We start from the raw sequence: 21,968 nt of genomic DNA on the forward strand, positions 1-21,968 counted from the left end.
GTGTCAATATGGTCAATATTGGGTCAATATTGTGTCAATATGGACAATATTGTGTCAATATGGTCAATATTGGGTCAATATTGTGTCAATATTGGGTCAATATGGTCAATATTGTGTCAATATTGTGTCAATTTTGTGTCAATATGGTCAATATTGGGTCAATATTGTGTCAATATGGACAATATTGTGTCAATATGGTCAATATTGTGTCAATATTGTGTCAATATTGTGTCAATATGGTCAATATTGGGTCAATATGGACAATATTGTGTCAATATGGTTAATATTGTGTCAATATTGTGTCAATATTGTGTCACAGCACGGAATGGACCTCAAACATCACCTCGTTCCAACCTCCTATCGCGAGCAGAATTGCCAACCACTCAACCATGCACACCTCAACTGCACATCCCCTATTTAATTTAAAGCCATTCCCCCTTGTGCTATCACATACACCTACCCAATGCTCCACCCTGAGTCCTGTGCTCCCATTTGAATCCATATTCCTGTCCCATCCCTCCACTGCAGGGTCACACGAGGTCCCACGCTGCCCCCTTGCACTTGATCTCTTTATTTTCACTCTGCCGTGCTACAACCAGGAGGGTCCCATAGATTAAGGGGTTTGGGGGGGGTGCCCCATGCCACCTCCCCCCCCCCTTCAGGCCCTCTCCCTCTCAATACAGTCTTTAAAACTTTTAATATAAAGTTTAAAGTTCATTATTCTCGATCCTGAGAAACATTTCGTCCGTTTACGGAGCTCTCGCTGTAAACAAAGCACCACAGGCACCAAGCCTGTATCCCAGCGCAAGGGACCAGGTAAGGAGGGGGAAAAGGAAGATGGCCGTGCTCCCCAAGGGGTGTTGGTGGGGGTCCCCTATTTCAGGGTGGGCTCCCACCACGCTGCTCTCCTTTGGGAGCAAATCCCCTGCGCTGGGAACGGCCCCGATGGCATCAAAGTAAGGGAATGGATGTCCCAAAACCAACCTTGGTGATGCCATCACCCCGGCGCTACACGTTGTCATTAAAAAACATTAAAATACAGATATCCCAAAGGAAGAAATAACCCCCCCCACCCTGAAGCTCCCTGACATTCCCCCCCACCCACCCCAACCCTCAGCATTGCTCCCTTGACACAAGGTAAACTTAAAAAAGAAGATGTCTAACAGCAGCTCCCAGTCCCTTTGGGCACTTCTTGGTGCCCATTCCTGGAGCTCAGAGTGTGCCGTGGCCACGGGATCCAAGGGCGAACCATCCCATCTTCTCCTGTGCCAGGTCGAGGTCCCGCAGGCGGATGCCGACCTCCCCAAGGAGGATGTTCTCCCAAAAGCCTTCCTCGCTCAGCACGCTCAGCCGCAGCTCCCGTTGCTGCAGGTCACCCCGAGGTACCCCATCATAGACCAGCTATGGGAACAGAGAGGGGCAGAACCTCAATCACAGGCTCCAATTGTCCCCCCATAATCTCCATCCTCATCTCCATCCCCATCACCACTCCCACCTCCATCACCATCCCCAAACATCATCATCTCCATCCTCATCTCCATCCCCATCCCCATCACCATCTCCATCCTCATCCCCACCACCATCATCATCTCCATCCTCATCTCCATCCCCATCACCATTCCCATCTCCATCACCATCCCCATACATCATCATCTCCATCATCATCTCCATCCCCATCATCATCTCCATCCCATCATCATCTCCATCATCATCTCCATCCTCATCTCCATCCCCATCACCATTCCCACCTCCATCACCACCCCCAAACATCATCACTCCCATTGCCATCCCCATACCATTTCATTATAGGTAGGGTTGCAGGTTTTCCGGGCCACTTTGGTTTTCCTCTTAGTGGTTTTCTGAGGGTCAGGCAGCAGGTAGGTCTTGACATAGGGGTCAGGGTCATTGCCATCCTGGAGGGGCTGCTGTAGGATACAGCATGGGGCACACTGTCAGCCTGGCAGTGGGGCCAGATCCTGTCCCATCACCACCAGGACACTGCGCACCTACCAGCCCCCGGATGTGCATCACCATGATGAAGAGCTTGTTGTTCTTGTAGGAGATGGAGAGCTTCACCTCCCCGCCGACCTTCCCCAGGGGACGAGCCCATGTGGTGTCTAGAGAGGAGGAGGAACACAGGAGGGAGCAGGAGGGACACGGAAGGGCCATAGAGGGGATATGGGGCTCACTCCAGCCCACCTACCTGCCGGCTTTGGGGCTGGGTTGGTGCCGGCCGCCTTCTCATCCCTGGGCAGCGGGTGGAAAAAGGTGTAGATGAGGTCACACTGTAGGGCAAGGAAGGGGTTGTTACCAGTGCTTTACATACCACATCTGCCCTGTTTCTACTCAAGTTATCTTCACCAACACCCCCAGCCCACCCTCCCGGGGTCCCCCAGCCCTGTACCTCAGCCACCTCGGGGGCAGCATGGATGAGGTGCCAGATGTAGCCATTGAGTTCTTCTTTCCTCCTCTCAGCCACTGCCTCTCCTCGCGACCGGCCAATAATGAACCTGCTGGGGAAGCTGGCAAAGGGCACAGGCATTCAGTGACCCTGCAGGGCATTGGAAGCCCCATTGCCAGGTCTGGGAGTACCTGGGCAGCAGTGAGGAGGGGAAGAGCAGGCGCAGCTTGTTGTGCAGCTCCTGGAACTCCTCAAAGGTGCGTTGCACAAAGGTCACCTCACTTGGGCTCTCCCGTTTCACCTTCACCACGTAGGTCTGTGGGGATATGGGGCTGGGATGTGGGATGGAGGCAACAGGATGCCCCATACCCAGACATGTCAGGGATTCAGGGGCAAAGAACACTCCAGGACAGAGAGGGTTGTTCCTATGCCCATCTCCTTGGGCTGTCCCAAGCCATCCCCACTCACGTAGCCCTTGCTGGGGTTGAAGACCCTCTCATGGCGGCAGAGGAAGACATCACAGATCCGGCCGGATGTCTTGATGGTGTGTGTGCGAGGGGCAAAGGAGAGGGTTGGACGGGCATCAGAGCCTGTGAACTTCATCTGTGCCAGGTTGTGAATGAAGAAGTTGAGCTTGGTGGCCACACTGCCCAGGCTGGACTCAATCAACCTGCAACAAGGCCATGTGTTAACATGGAGGCACTTGGCCAAGAAGCAGCTGGTGGCCATGCCTTTCTCCTGGGGGGTCACCAACCCACATCCTATACCTGGTGAAGTAGGTGGTGGCATCAGCATCAGTGTCCTGCGGCCTTAGTGCATCGTAGACATATTTGAGGTCCTCCAGGTCGGATAGTTCAGGGATGCCACAGGACAGCATCTGGGCAGGGAAGTGAGGGTGAGGATAGGTGTTGAGATGAGGACGCATCCCACAGACACCCCATGGCCCTTCTGAGTGGCTCCAGGTTCTCACCAGCCCCAGCAGGTTGAGGAAGAGATGGGTGTGCTTGCGGATCAGGTTGTAAGCCTGGCAGCACAGGTCAACGAAGTCATGGAAGCGGCTAGAGGGCTTGTCTCCACCATTGATAACATATGCCATGTCTGAGGTGAAGACAAATGGAGCCCGGTCCCTGCATTGGGGGTACAGAGTGAGCACAGAGGCACGAGGAGAGGAACTTCACCCATAAAATCAGGAGGAGCCCCAGTGTTAAGGAATCACAACCCCATGTGGATAATTGCAGTGAGAAGGAAGGTGAGATCAGAGGCATTCCTCACCTCTTGATGTTACCAAACATCTGAGCGTGGCCCAGGAACCTGCCAAAGTCAATGTGAAACATGTGGCCAGTGGTCTTGAGCATGATGTTGTCATTGTGCCGGTCGCAGATCCCCAGCACATAGGTGGCCACACAGCAGCCAGCACAGGAGTAGATGAAGTTCTCCACAGCCTGGAAAGGATGGAGACATAGGGAAATGAGGGGCAGCTCATCTTTGCTGCTCCCCCATGAGATGTATATCATCCCTGGAGAGGTGGACATGCAAAGCAGGGACCCTGCCAGGCTGCTCCTCACCTTCTCATATTCATCCTCCTCGGGGTTGTGTTTCTGCAGCCAGTCAGCCAGCGGCCTGTCCTTAAAGGAGCCCGTCACACCGTGCTCCACCTGGATTTTACGTAGGGTCTCGGCGTTGGGGATCATCTCCACCATGCCTAGCAGCCAAGACAGCAAGGTAAGACCTGTCCTTCCCACACCCGGGGAGCACCAAGAGCCCAGCACCCTTTAGTCACCAACCCTGAGGTGACTGTCTACAAAGTCACGTTCCTGGCTCACAGCAACCCATGGTGGCTTCTGTCTACAAAGCCCCATGGCTTCCCATGCCATTGCCAATCTGAGAGCATCGCAGCATGGTGACTGATGCCATTGCCAATCTGAGAGCATCACAACATGGTGACTGATGCCATTGCCAATCTGAAAGCATCACAACATGGTGACTGATGCCATTGCCAATCTGAAACCATCACAACATGATGACTGATGCCCTGATGTTGGGTTACCTCGTCCACGGCCCGTGGAGAAGCAGCGGAAGATGACCATGCGCATGTCCAGCCCCTCCTGCACCCAGATTTTGTTCATGATCCGGATCATTTGCAATGTCAGCATGTCCTGCCGCAGATCATCGCCACACTGCAAGCCCATAGGGAGCCATCAGACTGAGGGTGCCAAGGGAAGAGCATCCCTCTGGGAATGGAGATGCTGTGGTTTGGGCAGTGCAGGGAGGATGAAATCACCTTGAAGATGACCCGGATATTTTCTCCAAGGGGATCAACGTTCTGGAAGGAGAGCTTCAAGGGGACGGCGTTGGAGTTGAAATAGGAGCAATCCTGTCACAGGGAAAAGAAAAGGCAGCTCATTAGGGATAGGTGGCTCCAGGCAGGTGATGATACCCCAAGCCCAGCACTCACCCGAGGCACAATCCCCTTCACCAGCAGACTGGGGCTGAGTGGCAGCCGACACGACCCATTAGCCTTGAAGAACTGCTTCACTTCCTCCAGCCCCTCACGCAGGATGCCCTATGGGGAGGGTTATTGAGAGGCTGAGACCTGGTTGGACCCTGTAAGATCCCACAGACCCCAACACCCACCTGACGTGCTGATGGTGCAGCATCCCGAACTTGTTGGGCCAGTCTGGCCAATGTGTTGACCAGCAGGCACTGCCGGTCAAACTCCTCTCTCAGCCCCTTCCCACAGCAGCACAGCAGAGCTGCCAACAGGTACTGGTAGCGGATGCTGAACTGGGAGTCTTTCAGGCCATCCTTCAGCAGCCTGTCCACAGCACAAGCATTGTGGGGTCAGGCACATCCTGGAACCCCCCCTCCAGCCCTCTCTTGGTCCCCTCAGACTCACCAGAAGAAATAGTGGGTGATTTTCAGGTCGCAGATTGCTCGCTTCATAAGGAAGCGCACCAGTGGGCTGTCCAGGTAGCACTCATACTTCAAGGCCTGGATTAGGGGAAGAGAGGATAGTTCTGGGGTGCAGCAGAACCAGCACATGCCCCAAGCTGTGTTCTGGTCCAAGCATGCACCCAATGCTGCATATCTATCCTGGCATTACACATCACCAACCCAGCACACATCCACAATCCTGGTACATATTCCATGCAGCACCCTCATCCCAGCACACACCTGGACCAGCTGGGGTAGGTAGTCCAGCAGCTCCGTGTCAGAGATGGAGTCGATCCACTGCACGGCTGTCCTCCTCACCTCCTGGTCTGGGAACCTACATAGGGTAGTTGTCACAAGGACATCATAACCCCATGAGATGGCCACACACCCCCCCACCAAGGACATGACACCAATGGGGTTGGATGCTCCACCAAGTGGGTACCAAAGCCCACAACCTGCACTTACGTGGCATGAAGGAGCCCCAGGGCATCCTGGTGGCTCATGTAGGTCCACTGGCTCAGCAGGGCATAGATGTCAGGCAGACAGGCCCACTCCCAGCTGGGTGCACTGGCCAGCAGCATGGGCAGTGAGCCGGGTGCTTCGTGGCAGTAGTAGCGCTTCTCCCACAGCCGTTTGCGGTCTGCATCTGTCAACCTGCAGCAGCAAGCAATGAGGGATGACAAAGCCTGGGCACAGCGCACAGCTCCAACCCCACCATGCATGGATAAAACCCTCCACAGCCTTAAGAGAGATGGTGGATGGGGCTATGCCATGTTGCATGATGCTGGGTGCTCCCCTGGTCCCTGGGGCACCCATCATGTGCTGGCCTTGCACCAAGATGCTTGGCAGGCAGAATTAGCACCGTCAGTGGGTACTGGAGGAGTGTCTGTCAGTGGGGACACATCCACCACTGCTGTCATGCTCTGTGGATCCAGGCACGGCTGCTGACACCCAATCCTCCCTGTTTATAGCAGCAGCAGACGCCGGCCGGCTCAGCAGCACTGAGCATTGCAACTCCACCAAACCTCAAACTCATCCTCCAGCCCCAGCTGCCTCCCCAGACCAGCTGCTGGAGGAAGGATCAGGCCCCCAGATGCCCCCTGTGCATGCAAGCCAATGCTGGGCAGAGCTCAACTGAGACCCCTCAAGGAAGGATGGTGCTGATCCCCCCCATTGCTCACCAATAAAGCGATTTCTTCTGCATCGCCTCCCGCAGCCTGCGCTGATCCTCCTCACCCAGGCTGCCAAATTCGTACTTGGGGCTCACCTCGGCCGCCAGCGGGCTCACAAACTTCACGTCAAAGGCAGAGGTGGGGAAATCAATCTGGGACAAAGGATGGGTGAGTGAGTGAATGGGGGTTTGACACCCCTCCGGTGCCCCCACTGCTGACACCCACCTGCAGGATGACGCTGTCAGGCTGGTTGAAGTTGGGGGCACTCGATCTGGCTCTGGAGTTGTCCTGGGTCGCTGGCCACAAGCCCAAAAGCTTTCTCCCGCAGGTCAGGACCCTGGAGGAGAAAGGGGAATCTATTTGGGGGGCTGCTCCCCTGGGGTTGGGGTGACACCGCTGCAGCGATGCTGCATCCCCACACTGAGCCCTGGGGGACCCTCAGAGCCCACCCTGGGGTGCCCGTGGTGGTTGGACACCCTACGCACTGCCTGAAGTTGAAGAGCGGAGTGGTGACCCAGCCCAGGGCCTCAGGGACCCGCCGTTGCTTGTTGGTGTCAGAGGAGCTCCCCGGGGGAGGGACGGGCACGGCGAAGAGCGTGATGCTGAGCAGCGTCTCCCGCGGCAGTCGGTTCACCTGGACGGGGAAGCAGATCCTGCAAGAGAGCAGTCAGAGCCCCACGGCACGGATCAGCCCTGGCCCCTTACCTCGGAATGCCAACAGAGCTCAGCAAATGCCTTTGCTGCTGGCACTGGGGGTGCCACGTGCACACATACGTCATGGGCATACCCCCCCACGTTGGACAGGGCCGGCTGTTCCCATGCCTTTGCTATATCCAAGGTAGGTGATATGGGGGATACTGCACACTGACCTCGTCCCAGCTTCTCCCTGTCAGTGTGGGGGTCCTCAAGGAGCTCAGGGCATCCTGCCCACAGGGTGGGCATGGGATGGGTGGGACAGGCAGAGGGGATTGGTGCCACTGGACACACGTCCTTCAGGGGCACAGGCGCCTTCTAAAATTATCCCATTCCCATCCCCACCTCTTTGCAAATGCCAGGCATGGCGAGGGCTCAGCACAGCCTCCCTCCCTATCCCTATCCTTATCCTTATCCCAAGGCTATTTTGGGAGCAGATCCCCTTTCCCGGGTGCAAACAGGAGGTGGAGGACTGGCGCCAGGGGCAGGTGCTATTCCTGGGGATGACATAAGAGCTTCCATAACCCTAAAACTAGGGAGAGGCACAGAGAGGAGCTGCTGGAGGAGGTAGTACGGATGGGGACGGCACCGGGTACCCATGCCCACCCCACATCCAGGGTGCTGCCTTACTGCTGGTCCCATATGATGAGGTGGAAAAGGTACTTGTAGACGTGGGCTTTTCTGGTGTGCAGGGGGCTGCACAGCTCCTTACCACCGTGCGTGATGGAGCAAGAGAGGTAGAAATCTTCATAGCTGCAAGGGGAGCAAAAGAAATGTGAGTGGGGGGAGCAGCCACAGCTCTGAGGGTGCTTGGGGTTCACTTAACCAAAGGGGAAACCTCATAGCAGTGGAGCTGGGAGGAAGGGGGGTGCAAAAAGGATATGTTGGGTATGTTCCCATGGCTGGCCACATTCTAATGAAGCCCCTTCATAAGTGGCTCGTCCTCCCCAGCTTTGCACAAGGGGGGTGGATACGGAGCTAGCAGCCCCTGTCCTTCCCATCCCCATCACCATATGGCATCGCGCATACCATCACAAGGGGGGCTGCTGGGGGGGGGGGTCCTGCCATGTGGCAGGTGCCGAGCGACAATCCGGGGAGGGCTGCGGGGTGCTGGAGGTCAGGGGATGTCGGCATTTCCCAGGCTACGGGCTTTGTTCAGAGCCAGTCACCAGAGGGAATACATTAAAGACAGGACAAAGGCGAGGGGTCCCCGGCGGGGCGGCTGCAGCCGATGCTGCTGCCTCATACACCCTCCCCATGGTGGGCTCCTGGGCTGCCACTGTCTCCCCTGCATGGGGCTGAGAGTGGGCACGGGCACTGGGGCCATCTGTCACATCGCCAGGGAGGCTGTGAGCCCAGGAGTGATGCTGCAGCCTTGGGGATGTGTGGGGCTGGAGAAAGAGAGCAGCACAGAGCCTGTGCCATCCGCCTGCACCATGCAAGCACCGCTCAATGCACGCCGAACATGGGGCGCCCTGGGGTGGTTTAGCTTTTATGCTGAATATTGAGCAGCCTAGAGATGGAACTAACAGGTCTGTGCCCCAGATTATGCAGGTAGAGGCTGAGCAATGTCCACATGGCCACCCTACCTGGCAGCCCAAGTGATGGGGATGCGGTGAGTGGCGTAAACGGTGAAGGAGAGTGGGCAGGAAAGCAGGCGAGCCTCCTGCACCACGCCATGCTCCCGGCTCCATTGCACTGCTGTCTGGAAGTCAGCATTGAAGGTGCTGCAGTAAAGCCCCACCAGGTCCAGGATGGCAGCCGTCAGGCTCTCCACGATCCTCTCTGCAGGGGAAAAAGGAGAGGGGTGACACAGAGCTGTCTGAGACCTGCTGCCTTGCTGTGTCTTATAGGGCCTTAAAATGGGGCTGGGATGCTGGGGGGGGGGACCCTGAGCAGGGCTGTGCTCTGGGGCATGAGGTGGAAGTGCAGGAATTGCAGGCTTCCACTTAGCTGAGCTGATGGGGAAGAACAATAGGCATGGCCTCTTTTCTTTAAGAAGGGTTTCAAACCCATTTTCGGCCTTAATAATTGAGGAGGAGGAGGGGTTTGAAGATTAAAAGCACCAAGAAGTTCAATCCAGAAGGGGAGGAGGAGGAGGAGAATTTGAAATACCTCGATTTTCCCTCTTGGCCAGAACATTTGGATCCTGCAGAGGAAAATAAAGAAAAGAAACCACAAGAGCAATATCAGCATGAGCCCTGAGCGTCGCTGCGGCCGGGAGAGGCTCTCCAAGCCAACAGCTTTACGTAAGCAGCCGGGGTGAGCACCAAGGTCCTGGCCCTTCAGCTGCTGCCTGCTCCCAGCTATTGAGGAATTTTCCACGTGGTGTAAAGGAAAGGAGTGAATGGGATCAGCCTGCAATTGGGCTTTCTCTCTGCACCCACCCCTTTCTCAGCTCTTACCTTCTGGATTTTGGGCTGCATGCGGGACGGGCAAGGGGGCATCTGGTTGAGGGCTGTTGTTATTTCCTGTGACTCAACGGCAGCCAGGGCATTGCAGATGGCCATGACCGACTGGATCACCCGCTCTGCCTTCAGTGGGAAGTCTCCCTGTGGGGCAGAGGGAGGCTGAGAAGGGCTCAGAGACAAGGCAAAGCGGAGCCCAGGACCTTTGGGGAGGCTGCAGCAACAGGGCACGGGGCAGGGAGCAACATCTGCACCCTCCTGTGTGTAAGTAAATACCAAGAAGAGGAATAAATGCTGCCCTCAGTCTTCACAGCAGCTCCCCAGCTTGCTACACACCATATACAGTGAGTGCATCAGACTGTGCCTCAGTTTCCCCTTGTTTCCCAGCCTTTCCCCTTCTCCGAAGCACCCTTAGAGCCCCATCATAAGGCAAAAAAGTCCACAGTAAATGCTGCTGGGATCCAGAGGAAAATGGGAACCCACTCTTTTGTGGCTGTGCTGTCCTCTTGGGTGTGTGGCAGCCCCCCGGGCACACGGGTGGGATGGGGTGGATCTGTGCAGGAGCACTGAGCAATACTCAGAGGGATGGATACACGAGGAGAAGAGGCTGCACCCCCAAAAGGACTCACCTCAGCTGCTAGGAATGTATCCACCTCATTGTGAAAGGTGTCGAAGAGGAGACTCAGGGCTTGCCTAGGGGACAGAGAGCAGAGCTCAGCCCTGTGCAGGATGTGGACAACATGGGGCTGTGCTCACCCTGTGCCACCCCTACCTGCTGATGGTCTGCTTGATAGGCCTCTCCTGTAGGTGGATATAGTGGTTCAGGGTGGAGGGGCTTTGGTCATCGCTGGCCTGGAGGAGGAGAGAAGCTGTGCCATGTGCTGTGCCATCCCTCCTGCCCCTCTTCCCATGATGGAACCCCCTCTTTCAGGGGCTGGGAGCTCTAACAGTGGAACTTGCACTTGGCATTAGCCAACCCCTAACCCAGCAAAGCATCCCTGAGGGCAGCAGGAGTGCAGGATCAAGGCAGGATCCCTGTGCTTGCACCCACCGTCCGGGCCAGGTCACTGCGCACTGCTTTCCTCCTCATCAGCTGCAGGCGGATGTCGATATCAAACTTCCTGCAGTGCTGGATGTACTCATGGCTCCCCAATGCGTGTTTGCTGTGGGGACACAAACAACAGCCTCATTGCACAGCCCCTCTCCACCCACTAGGAGAATCCCCTAACTCCAACCCTATGCTAACACCCTGTGGCTGAGCATGGTCAAGGTCTGGCTGTGCTTCCTTTGCCTGCAAAGCATTTCACTGGGTTGCTGTGCTAGGAAAACCCTAAAGAATATACTATTGTTTTTCCTCCTTCCTCTGTACCCTCCATAAAGCTGCGGCCAGCCCTGCTGGGAGCAGGCATAGAGGAGGCTGGTTAAAAGCCTGGCACCGTGGGCTACTGCAGAATGGGAAAGGCCCACATTAGGAGCTTGCTGTACAGCCCTGCTTTCTTTCCCAGCTTCAGAGTAGAATGAACCAATTCAGCCCTTGCTGTCACCACTGGGCACAGTGCCGTAGGGCGGGCAGCACATCTGCAGGCTCAATGGCAGGATGGAGTTGCAATGGCAGGATGCAGGGGAGGGGATGGTAGGGCTGCAAGGGATGGGGATGCAGAGACCAAGTCACTGTATGGTCATCAGCACTGGGCCCTGCCCTGCTGCAAGAGGATGGGGAGGAGGCACTGCAGGAAGCCTGGCTGAGGCAGCAATGTGCCCTTATCGCATAGGGCCAGCATCCTGAGCACCCCGCCCTGGGATGCTCAGCCTGGCCCTGCCTTTCTCCTGCACCTTGCAAATGGAAGTTGGCAGAAAGCACCAGCAGCTTGGGCTGGTTTGGAGAGCTTGAGTGCCCAACTGGCTCTGTGTGGAGGGTTTTGGCACTTCCAGCATCTCCTCTGCTGGGGGAAGATGTGGAAAGAAAAGGCCGACAACAAAAGGGCTTTATTTCCCAGGGCTTTCTCAAAGCTCCTTTGAGGGCTGTGGGAGATACAGGAGCTGCCCTCTGGGGATGGGCTGTACAGCTCAGGATGCCTCCAGCTGGGATACCAGGGAGGACAACGCAGCTGCGACCACTTTCCAAATGGAGAAGTTAAGTAGAAATGAGTGGATTCGCTTTAAATCACCCAGGAATCCTCCAGCAGAGCCCAGGATGGACCCACAGCCCCACCTGCCTGCCTGAGCAGCATCCATCCTCAAATCCTTCCCTTCCTCTTTAAAGTACATGCTATAAAAAAGATGGCAAAGCACCGTCCTTTTGTTTGGTGCAAATCCCATTTGTTTTCCAGCTAGGGCTGCTTCTAGTTAAGCCTCATTAGAGAAAACAGAGAACATCTTGCTGACAACCAGCATTTCCAGCACTGTGGGTACTGAGGGGCAATGCAACTGCTGTGTGCAAGCAACCCTGCTGCATCCACGCACATACATGCATACATACACATATGTGTATGCACACCAATGCACAAAAGCACATTACACACATACTCTGTGCCAGTGCTGTGCAAGCTATCCTTTGCTGAGCAATTCCCAGCTGCCCCCTTAGGGCCTAAAAGTGCAGCTCCTGGACGCCATGGCAAAGCTCCCATGATTTGAAGCAGCAGAGCCAGGCTGTGGGGCTGCTCTCCAAGAAGAGCTGGAGCTGATTTGCTGCAGGCAGTCCTGGGAAGCACTGAGTGTGCCCATGAGTGCACGGCTGCACTCGCTCTGGATGGAGCTTTCCCCAGCCATCAGACCCAGAACTGCAGCTTTCCTGCAGCAAAAGCAGTGCTGGGGGGGGGGGGAGCAACAAGGGAGTGACATGGCTGTTATTAATGCTCTCCCAAAAAGCTTTTTTGGCAGCTCCTCGGGCTTCAGGCCCTTCCCCAGGCTGCAGGCGCGTGAGGCACATCTGACTTGTATCCTGCCTGGGGAAGGATGCTCCCAGCATGTTGATTTTGGCAAGAGCATTGCAGCAGCTCAGGAGGCAGGGATTGATCCTGGCCATCCATCCCTATGAGCCCATAAGCCCCCTCCAACACTCACTTTTGCAAGAATTCCTCCAAGCCACAGAGCTTGAGCACAAAATCCTCGACGTCGACAGCGTGAAGCTCATCGTGTGTGTAGCACAGGGTCTGGTAGATGAGCAGATCCACAGTGGAGGAGCCTATGGGGACAGGGAGCTGCAGTGAGCATCTCCAGGCTGGCACTGCCCCCATGGCCTCCCACAACTCCCCCGTTGGCATTGCTGGGGGGCTGTCCCCACTTTGCAGCCCACTTACAGTCACAGGTGAAGGTGAGGGGCTCCCGCAGGCTGTCACATAGCACTGTCACCTTCAGGCTGATGCCATGTCCCAGGTGCTCAGGGCTGAGGCTGACAGCACTCCACACGAAGCCAGTCAGGGAATAGTCCTGGGGGCTGGAGCTGGACCGTAGCCTGAAGGCAAGGGGCAGGATGAAGGGTGGCTTTATATTTCCCCCTCCAAATGCCTCCATTTGGAGACAACTCACAGAGCCCAACAGCCCCAAGCAAGAGCTTGGAGTGCAGCAAGGAATGGCTCATACAAGCCCATGATACTCACACATCCAGCATATGGCAGAAAGCAGCCACCTCCTCATCCCTCTCCTCCGACACCTCAAAGAGCTCATAGCCATTGGCTAAGGAGCGAGGCCTGGGGGGGACCTGTGGGTAGAGCATGAGCCCATCAGCAACACTTGGATGCATTGTACCTCCCTCATCTCACCTTGTTTCTGCATAGCTTGGGAGCCTCATCCTGCCCAGCCATGTGTATGGACACTGAGATGCCAAGGGACCAACCATGGGACACTGGGGGCTGCAGTAGAGCCAAGCTCCCCCCGCTCATGGGGGTCCCCAAGCCTCCAGAGCTCTCCTGCAGCAAACAATGGCCCTGCTGTCAGAGCAATTAACCCAGCCAGCAGCTAACGGGAGGCAGAGAAAGGCAGAGAACACAGCAGCCACTAAAGACCATTTTAATGCCCTTTTATAATTGGTTTCTGGCAGCGAGGAAGCTGAGAGTGACTTACATGGTCCCCACCAGCTGCATCACTCACCCACCACAGAGCAGAGACCCAGGGGGAGCTGAGCGTGGGGGCACAAGCCCACTGCAGCCCCCCAGCATTCACTCCCCAGGCTCCTGGGGGCACAACAGGGCTGGGAATAAGGCAAGGAGATGGGACACAACCATCCTTCACCTTGTTGCCATCTATGGGGAGAGAACAGCCCCTTACCGGGTCGGCAGAGATCCTGCGGTTCTTGTTGGGTGCCACATTCTTCCTATTGCCAAACCTGGAGATGTAGGTCCTTGGGGGGACCTGGGGGGGCATGGTTTTACTCCGTGCCACCGGTTTACCACTCGATTCCTTCTCAAAGATGCTCCTGCCCTCCTTCCAGCCGCGGGCAGCTTCCCGCAGCACCTGGGACTCATAGGTGGACTTCAGGTTGAGGCAGGTGATGGCATCATTGATGCCCTCGTAGTCAGCCAGGCCATAGGGATCCTCCTCGGAGATGCGGCGGGCGAGCAGCTTGCCACGGGGCTGCTCATGAGCTGAGAACATGTTGACATCCCTGTGCTGGGATCCTTTGGAGGATGGTGGGGATCCCTTCCCCAGGCGCCTGCTGCCTTCGGGGTGACTCCGCATGGAGTTCCGGGGGGGCAGCGGTGGCGGGGAGAGCTTTTTAGGGGACCCCCCATTGCTGTCAAGGGGTGAAGTGCCATTGAGGGGCTCCCCGAGGAAGTCCCCTTCAGAGCCATCAAAGATGTAGAGGTAGTCCCCGGCCAGCGGGGTCTTCAGCCAGGCTGGACCCTCTGTGCCGGTGGGTGCAGCATTGGGCCGTGGTGGGGGCATGGGGAGGCCCGGCGTCAGCCCCTCGGGCAGTGCATTATTGCAGAGCGCAGGGTCAGAACCAGACAAGCCACGTGTTGCTTTGATCCCACTGCACCCATGGGTGTTTTCAGGCTCATCCCAGGAGATGAGGGCTGGCTCAGCACGTTGCTTGGCCCGGCTCTCCTCCTTGTCCTGCCGCAGACGTGACAGTGCATCATACTCCATCTGCAAGGCCTCGGCCAACGCCAGCTCCTTGCGGCTGATGCCCACCGACTCCAGGGACTTCCAATGCTCTCCATTGCCACGCGTGGCGGACATCGCTCCGGGATCTCTTCCTAACCGTGCTCAGGGCTCAGGAGAAAGGCATGATGCACCGCCGGCCACCTGGGTGGAAGGGAAAGGCAAGGGTGAAGGGTTTGGAGAGCTCGTTAAGGACCTAATGAGAGAGCTGAGGCCATGGGCGTGCACCCAGAGGTCAGTTTGGAACAGAGGAGTTCATTACGGATAGACACAGAGGGCTGGAGGTACAGCCCTTCCTCCCTATAAGCACAGAAAGGAAGTGTCAGGAGCTCGGAAGTGTGGTGGCTTAAGTGAAGATTTGGCAGCCCCAAGGCAGGCGGGGAAGGGCTGCTCGGCCCCACAGCTGTGGGGCTATTGCTGGATCTCCCCAAGGACAAAATAAGACACTGAGTGGGGAAGGCAGGGGGCTGACTCAACACGTAACCCCGCTGCCCACACGGGCTTCACAGCTGCATGGGGCCCTACAAGCTCAATGCATGGCTTCAAGCTCACTGGTAGCTATGGGAGCATCGCTGTGTTGGGAAAAACACAGCCTCCACTAGCAAAAAACTTTGGGAACAGAAGGGAAGAGCAGAGAGAGAAGAGCAAAGGAGAAAGGAAGGGGTGTCTGCAGCCCCTCCTGCCTTGCCTCCCACTTATTTGGTTGGTATCACACACTGGCAGTGAGGCAGAACCTCCCCCCCCCCACCTGCCCTGAGGGCTTTGCCCAGCACACGTTGCTTTCTGCCCACCCAAAGCCCCCAGGGACCCACGTGCAGCCCCAGCTGCCAGCTCCCATTGCTACTCCCCCTGTGCCCACCCACCCAAGGGGCTTCAGGGAACAAGAAACACAGCGCAACCCTCTCAAGCAAACCCAATGGATCCATCTGAGCTCCCCCCCCCCCCATCCCCATTGAAGCTCACCAGCCCAAGGGAGGTGTTCAGAGTCGTCTGCTGTGCATTAGCAGGGATGCTGATACATCCCCAGGGCTCCCAGCATTGCACAGCCTCCAAACCCAGAGACTTTGCAGAGCTCAGTTGTATGCAGAGAGATGGAAAAGCCTGACTTGAAACCACCTTTCCGGCCCTAACCACGATACCAAAACCACAACGACCGCAGAGCAGAGAACACAGAGATGGCTGCTCCTCCTGGCCAGGAATCGCCCTTCAAGGAAGGATTACCTCCTTTTCCCTGCCCAGCAAAATAAATGGTGAAGTGGATGTTAAACACAGAAGTGGAGTGAGCCCAAAGTCCCTGGAGCTGGATGTTCATGAGGCTCAGTGAGGGACAGACATGGGGTCTGCCCTGAGCATGGCAGCCCAGGACATCTAAACTGCCCCCAGAGCCCTGAGCTACTCAGCCTTAAATGGACCAGATGGCTGCTAATGAGCCCAGCCCAGGCTTTGCCTGCTGCAAACACATTTGTTCCCTAAGACAGCAGGGACTCAACCCTCAGCATGAACCCAGAATGGAGCTGGCTACACACCTCACTGCAAGCAGCTTTATCGAGGTGTCCACATTGTGGGGATACAGTGATACCCATCCTAGTGTAGCAAGCAATACAAACCCACATGAAGGAGCCCCAGGCTCCACACTAGGGTTTGCTATGGGGCCGTTCCCACTCAATACCTCCTCCACCCTAGAGTTAATAGAGGAAGAAACTACACAGGGCTGAGAACTGCGGATGAGGACTCAGCCAGGGGACTATAGAGGCAGAACTGAATTCCAGAGATGCAAACGAGCAGTTGGGTTTTCTTTCCCCTCCCTCTTTAAAATACCATTACTCGTCATATAGGGATCATTTTCCTTTGCCTTAGTCTCACCATCAGCCTCAGGAGAGCATTCGGTTGCTTCCCACCTTTGCTGTGCTGAGTTCTTGTAGCACGTGGAGCAACCATGGAGGGGAAAGCACTTGTCCTGGGATACCCACAGCCCCAGAGCTGTGTGTGTGTGGTGGTTTAACTGGATTTTCTACATATTTTGCAGCAGTCGGGGAGATTGCAGCCTTGTGGGGAACCACACGCAGACACCACATCCCTCATGCTCCTGCCAGGAGCTCTTTGCTCTGTCAGTGCAGCAAATAGCAGCAGCAAAGCAGGATATTTCCCCATCCAAACACCCAAAACCCACCTTCCCTCCAGATCTGACAAACACAAGTTCTGCCTCCATCCCACCTCCTATACCTGCATCCCCCATCCCAAGCACTGGGAGCTCTCTGCAATGCTCCCCCTTTTACCCCATACCCCAGTGACAATCCAAATCCTCATACAAAGCATCAGGGTGGGAGGAGGGGAAGGAGATGGATGTGCAAGGGGGGGACCTGTGCTCTTCCATCCCTCCCTCCTCCCTTGCAGGCAGCTGCATGGGAAGCAGATTGAAACAGCTGAAGCATTTGAGAGGGCATCAAACAGCTGAGAACGAGGAGGCAAAGTGAGCCCTGAAGGGGCACCTCATTGGGTGTGGGAGCCGAGGGATGGAGGTTATGCCTATCAAGGGGAGACAATCCCTGGCCATTTATAATCCGGCAGAGGGAGGAGCAGCAGTGAGGGGGATAAAGCATCAAGCTTCACCTCTAGGGCTGTAGCTCCATCCATCCTGCTGCTGCTCCCACTGAACAGGGCCATGTTCCCAGCGTGTTACAAGATGACAAAGCTTCTAGGATGTCTGGGATGCTCCCATATCCAGAACCAGCCCCACACAGCTCCTAAATGGGGCACCCCATGCAGCTCTGCACACTGTCCTGCACACACCAAGCCCAGCAAACGCCCTGAAAACAAACAATGCTGTTTGCTTCCCAACCTGTTGCCTTACAGCACGAGGAGTTTCTTCCTCTTTAGGCCCATGCATCTCCTCCTATTAATAGCAGAGCAAAGCCTGGTGCACTGTGAGCTCTCTGGAGGAGGCAGGATGTGAAATGATCTGATGCCAAATGCTCTACAAGCATTTTTTTGCTACGCATTTCCACCCTCGGGAGGAAATCCTGCCTGGGGATGATGGGTCAGGTCCAGGATGGGACAACCCCTGACCTGAAGGAGCTCTGTCCAGGATCCAGCCCATGTGCCCAGTGACAGCAATGGGATGTCACAGCCTTGCATTGAGGTGTGACAGCCACACACCCACGCAGAGACATTGAACTTCGCCCAGCATCTGATAGTAAAAGCAATGGGGACGTAGGAAGGGACACGGGTGGGACGTTTCTGCACCCAGCATTTCTGCCCTCTGCTCCCCAGCCCCAGCTGTACCCGTGTCACACCCAGGGTTGGGGTTTCTGAATTACTCAGCCCTGCCTCCTCCAATGCTCAGCACCCAAACCCAGGGCTGGGTTCTGTCTGTGCTCAGCATCCCCAAGGGACGCCTGCGGTGCAGGTTCACTGCTCCTATGCAAATCTCAGCTTCCTCAGTTCCCTCCAGCAGGGGCTTAGACATATATTTATACATACATACACCCTATACAGCCCACAGTGTAAAGCACAGCAGTCCGAGGCTCAGTGACCCCCACTGCCCACACACTGCCAGCCCAGCTTTGCACTGGGAGGTGCTGGAAGCTGCAGCTCTGCAAAGGGATCATTGTAGGATCATAAGCTGCATGTTCAGCTCCTGCAGCCACAGGGTTCCCCAGCATCACAAGCACTCAGGTTGTGCCACCTCCCAGCATCGGGGTGTCACCAGATCCAGCCCTGCGATGGAAACCGGTTCCGTGCACTGCTCGCATTTACATCTCATAGGATTAAAACACAACCTTGCATTCCGGCCAGGCATAACCTGCTCCTCCCCAGCACCAAAGCACACGGAAACGCCAGGCTCGGGATGGGGCGGTGGCTGCAGCCTCACCCCCATGGAGCTGGCAGCGGTCGCACATCGCTGTGTGCATCCAAGCAACGCACAGCGTGCATTTAAACTGCAGCGTGAGAGGATGGAGAGGCGGCTCCTCGCTCGTTCGGCTCCAGATTTCCTTATTTCAAGCTCCTTATTTCGGGTGGTGCTGCTGAAATGAGGTGGTGCAGCACCTGGCTGAGGGCTCTGAGAGCAGAGCATCCCATTCCCCCTCACCCCATCTCAATCCATGCAATGTTTGCTCTCCTGATTTAGGAGGAAAAAAGATCGATTTTTTTTCTGCTAGTTCACCCCAGATCCTGCGAACAATTGCATCCGTGCTTGGCATATCCACATGAATAGCTGCGGTTAAGTCAATACGTCTCCTTTGCTTAGGGGCAATAGCTCACATTTCTCTGGAGTTTACTGTTAAATACAAGCATGAACGTATTTGCAAGTTCAGGATCCAGGAGCAGAGAGCATCCAGCCTGCAGCAAGTAGAATTACCTCCAGCACAGTGTGGAGGTTTGGTTGCACATTGAGAAGGGCTGACCCTGCCTTCAAGCCCCCCATCCTAGATTGAAAGGGGGGGGTTGTAGGTTCACTTTGACATCACGGCTGAGCACACGGAGCCCAGCGCTGCCTCCCACCCCCATTCACACCTGGCAACTTCGCAACCCGATGGGCACCGCTCCATTGTTCTACAACACCCCCCACACACAACTCCCCCCTTATATCTCACACTTTAAGGACGGGACCCCCACCTCCTTTACACCCCCCCATCACCACCCTCCCTTTACCTCGTTGATCCTACACACAGCGGGGCATCCAGCAGCCCAAGCACCACCCCGAACAGCGCGGATCAACGCCGGGAAGCTGCTAAAACACAGCGGGACCGGCCTCCTCCCACCTCCCCATAAACCTGGTTATACTCCACCGCTTCCAACGTTACATCTCAACCCTACCTGCATCCGAGGGGGCCCGGCGGGCAGCGCGGGGCCGCGCCGCGGCGGCGGCGGCTGCGGGCGGATGGAACGCGGCGGTGGTTGTGGACAATGGAGGGGGAGCAGCGCGGTGCGGTGTAGCATCATCTCGCGGTGGTCCGAAGCATTGCAACCAGAGGGGCCGGGGGCGGCCCCCGGGCTGCGTTCAGCCCGAGGGATGGAGGGGATGATGGCCCACACCCCCTACCCCCCCAGACCCCCTCCACACCCTCTTTCCAATCCAAAAGCACCGTTGTATGCAATGCAGCAGGGAGATGTAGAGAGGGATGAGAGCACCCACTGTGGATGTGGGTGGGTGGGTTGGTGGGTGGGTGGGTGGATGGGGGGAGGCCCGCATTGCTCGCAGAGAAGGGTGAGGAGAGCTCAGACGTTGTGGGGTTGGTTGTGAGAAGCATCGTGGTTGTTGCTGAGGTTTGGGTTTGCCGGTTATTGGCACTCACTGTGCAGCCGGCTGCTATTGAGTGTGGATTGAGGTTGATTTCAGGCTCTGTTTAATCGCAGTCACGGAGTTATAAGGGGTTGAAAATCAGCCAGGACAATCCCATCTTCCAGCTCAGGTTTATTAGAGAAGGAAATCCCATAATAAGGGAGGTTGTGCAGCACTGCTCTGTGCCTCATCCGTCTTTAGGTTGCGCTGCATAGAGGTTAAAGGACTTTGGGGGGGGATTTGGGGTACAGCAGATTAAATACAAGGACACAGCGGAATTAATGTAGAGCCTTATGGATACATGGCGAGACTTTCGCCAAGAGCCCGGATAGCTCAGTCGGTAGAGCATCAGACTTTTAATCTGAGGGTCCAGGGTTCAAGTCCCTGTTCGGGCGGATGAAGTTTTTTTTTCGTGTATTTCTTTTTTATTTTCCTGATCTTTTCAATTCGTTTCTTTTTATTCCACAACCCCACAAGAAGCTCTCCTGATCACAAAAACCTTTTTAAATATAGGGTAGAAGCGGCAAATTCATCTCCTGGAGTCTCATCCGCAGCCTTTAGAAAAGGAAAAAAAGCCAAAATAAGAGGAAGAAAAAAAGAAAACGGAGAGAAAAGAACCCAAATCCAACAGAAAAAACACAAAAAGATGAAGCGCCCGAACAGGGACTTGAACCCTGGACCCTCAGATTAAAAGTCTGATGCTCTACCGACTGAGCTATCCGGGCTCTGATAGCGGCCCCTTGACGTTGCTTATATCACCGCAATACTGAGTCTATGCTGTACTATAGGAACAAGGGGGGCTCGCAGAGGGTTGGGGTGACCATACAGAGCTCGGAGCGGCTCCGAGCTGCGCATTAATGCAGGGAATAGGGTAGGAAGAAACACTGTGTGGTTACATGGGGCACAATGGGACGCCAGGTCAGCCCTACAACGCGGTCCTCCAGGGCGGTCCTCCACATCAGGGAGCAGGCACGGATTTCGTTCTCTCTAGGAGAACACTTCCGGTATTGCTCTATGATACGCTCGCGCCGTGCCGGGCGCCGAACGGAAGCGGCCCCGCCGCCATGTTGGCTCCGAAGGGAAGTGGCGGCCGAGGCCTAGTGAAGATGGAGGAGCGCAGCCCGCGGGGGGTATAGGGGGGTTGACCCCCCAACCCGGGCCAAGTGGGGCCCATGGAGCAGCTGTAGGGTGAGCTTCGCCGCTTCCAGCACCGGAGGAGGCCACGGGGTGCTGGGAAACGGAGAGCTGGGACTGAGGTGGGTGGGCGGCCTTGAGGGGGGAGGGGGGTGGAGTCCGGCCTCTATGGGGGGGGTTGAGCTTCACACCGGGCCGTGGCCGCTAGGGGCAGTGCTGTGTCCCATGTGGTGCCTGGAGGGGAGCTGGGCTATAAGGGGAGGGGGCTGGGATTGCTTGGCTATCACTTGAGAGCAGCTCGGCAGAGAAGGACCTGGGGGTCCTGATAGATGAGAAACTTAACATGAGCCAGCAGTGCGCTCTGGAAGCCCGGAAAGCAAATGGGATCCTGGGCTCCATCAGGAGAGGGGTGGTCAGCAGGGATAGGGAGGTGATCGTCCCTCTCTACTCTGCTCTTGTGAGGCCCCTTCTGGAGTACTGTGTCCAGGTGTGGAGCCCTCAGTACAAAAAAGACATGGAGATTTTGGAAAGGGTCCAGAGGAGGGACAGGAAGATCATCAGGGGGCTGGAGCAGCTCCCCTATGAGGACAGGCTGAGGGAGTTGGGTTTGTTCAGCCTGGAGAAGAGAAGGTTGCGGGGTGACCTCATTGCAGCCTTTCAACACCTGAAGGGAACTTACTCCCAGGAGTAAACTCTTGGAAAGGGCTGACAATAGCAGGACACAGGGAAATGATTTTAAGTTAAAAGAGGGAAGATTTAGGTTGGATGTTAGGGGAAAGTTCTTTACTAGGAGAGTGGTTAGGTCCTGGAACAGGCTGCTCAGGGAGGTTGTGGATGCC

The 21,968-nt window shown here is 56.0% G+C and overlaps 2 protein-coding genes, 1 long non-coding RNA gene and 2 other non-coding genes across 10 annotated transcripts in view; 3 read left to right on the plus strand and 2 right to left on the minus strand.

Annotated features, from left to right (window-relative positions):
- Window positions 1-555: 555 nt before the first annotated feature.
- PIK3C2B (phosphatidylinositol-4-phosphate 3-kinase catalytic subunit type 2 beta) lies at window positions 556-19,640 on the minus strand. 3 transcript variants are annotated; one of them, XM_015884942.2, is made up of 33 exons: window positions 19,530-19,640; window positions 13,875-14,855; window positions 13,208-13,308; window positions 12,908-13,062; window positions 12,672-12,792; window positions 10,660-10,771; window positions 10,381-10,460; window positions 10,238-10,301; window positions 9,606-9,752; window positions 9,316-9,349; window positions 8,790-8,985; window positions 7,831-7,953; window positions 6,993-7,160; window positions 6,733-6,844; window positions 6,517-6,659; window positions 5,801-5,989; window positions 5,576-5,669; window positions 5,298-5,392; window positions 5,036-5,216; window positions 4,857-4,964; window positions 4,683-4,775; window positions 4,449-4,578; window positions 3,967-4,103; window positions 3,674-3,843; window positions 3,372-3,528; window positions 3,169-3,278; window positions 2,870-3,071; window positions 2,593-2,717; window positions 2,405-2,522; window positions 2,204-2,285; window positions 2,011-2,117; window positions 1,797-1,925; window positions 1,213-1,401 (listed from the first exon to the last, which is right to left on the minus strand). In XM_015884942.2, exons 2-33 carry the CDS (start codon window positions 14,787-14,789, stop codon window positions 1,213-1,215), a joined length of 4,887 nt encoding a protein of 1,628 aa, XP_015740428.1. In that variant the 5' UTR covers window positions 14,790-14,855; window positions 19,530-19,640. The 3 variants fall into 3 exon arrangements, with proteins under 3 accessions (XP_015740429.1, XP_015740428.1, XP_015740430.1); XM_015884943.1 differs by lacking the exon at window positions 19,530-19,640 and having other exon boundaries at window positions 556-1,401; window positions 13,875-14,789; XM_015884944.1 differs by lacking the exon at window positions 1,213-1,401 and having other exon boundaries at window positions 1,803-1,925; window positions 2,007-2,117.
- LOC107324703 lies at window positions 7,371-10,279 on the plus strand. The gene is made up of 2 exons (XR_001559540.2): window positions 7,371-7,859; window positions 9,338-10,279. It is a non-coding gene; the product is annotated as an uncharacterized LOC107324703 (long non-coding RNA).
- Window positions 19,641-20,317: 677 nt separating the features above from the next.
- Window positions 20,318-20,390, plus strand: TRNAK-UUU. The gene has a single exon. It is a non-coding gene; the product is annotated as a tRNA-Lys (tRNA).
- A 257-nt stretch (window positions 20,391-20,647) lies between these two features.
- Window positions 20,648-20,720, minus strand: TRNAK-UUU. The gene has a single exon. It is a non-coding gene; the product is annotated as a tRNA-Lys (tRNA).
- Window positions 20,721-21,036: 316 nt separating this feature from the next.
- Window positions 21,037-21,968, plus strand: part of MDM4 (MDM4 regulator of p53) — a 29,200-nt gene continuing 28,268 nt past the window's right edge. For 2 of the 4 annotated variants that reach the window (XM_015884971.2, XM_015884972.2), the window contains exon 1: window positions 21,037-21,251. The gene's annotated coding sequence lies outside the window, so the exon portion shown is untranslated. The remainder of the gene's footprint in view (window positions 21,252-21,968) is intronic. The other 2 variants (XM_015884966.2, XM_015884968.2) reach the window with 2 other exon arrangements.

Source organism: Coturnix japonica, chromosome 26 (assembly GCF_001577835.2).
Source record: "Coturnix japonica isolate 7356 chromosome 26, Coturnix japonica 2.1, whole genome shotgun sequence".
Lineage (NCBI taxonomy): Eukaryota > Metazoa > Chordata > Aves > Galliformes > Phasianidae > Coturnix > Coturnix japonica.

Excerpts from the sequence above, each read along its gene's own strand:
- PIK3C2B (XM_015884943.1), bottom strand. The coding sequence starts at position 14,789 with ATGTCCGCCACGCGTGGCAATGGAGAGCATTGGAAGTCCCTGGAGTCG. Across the intron at positions 13,063-13,207 it reads TTCTGCCATATGCTGGATGT|GCTACGGTCCAGCTCCAGCC; the intron begins GTGAGTATCATG and ends CCTTGCCTTCAG. Across the intron at positions 9,753-10,237 it reads ATACATTCCTAGCAGCTGAG|GGAGACTTCCCACTGAAGGC; the intron begins GTGAGTCCTTTT and ends TCTGCCCCACAG.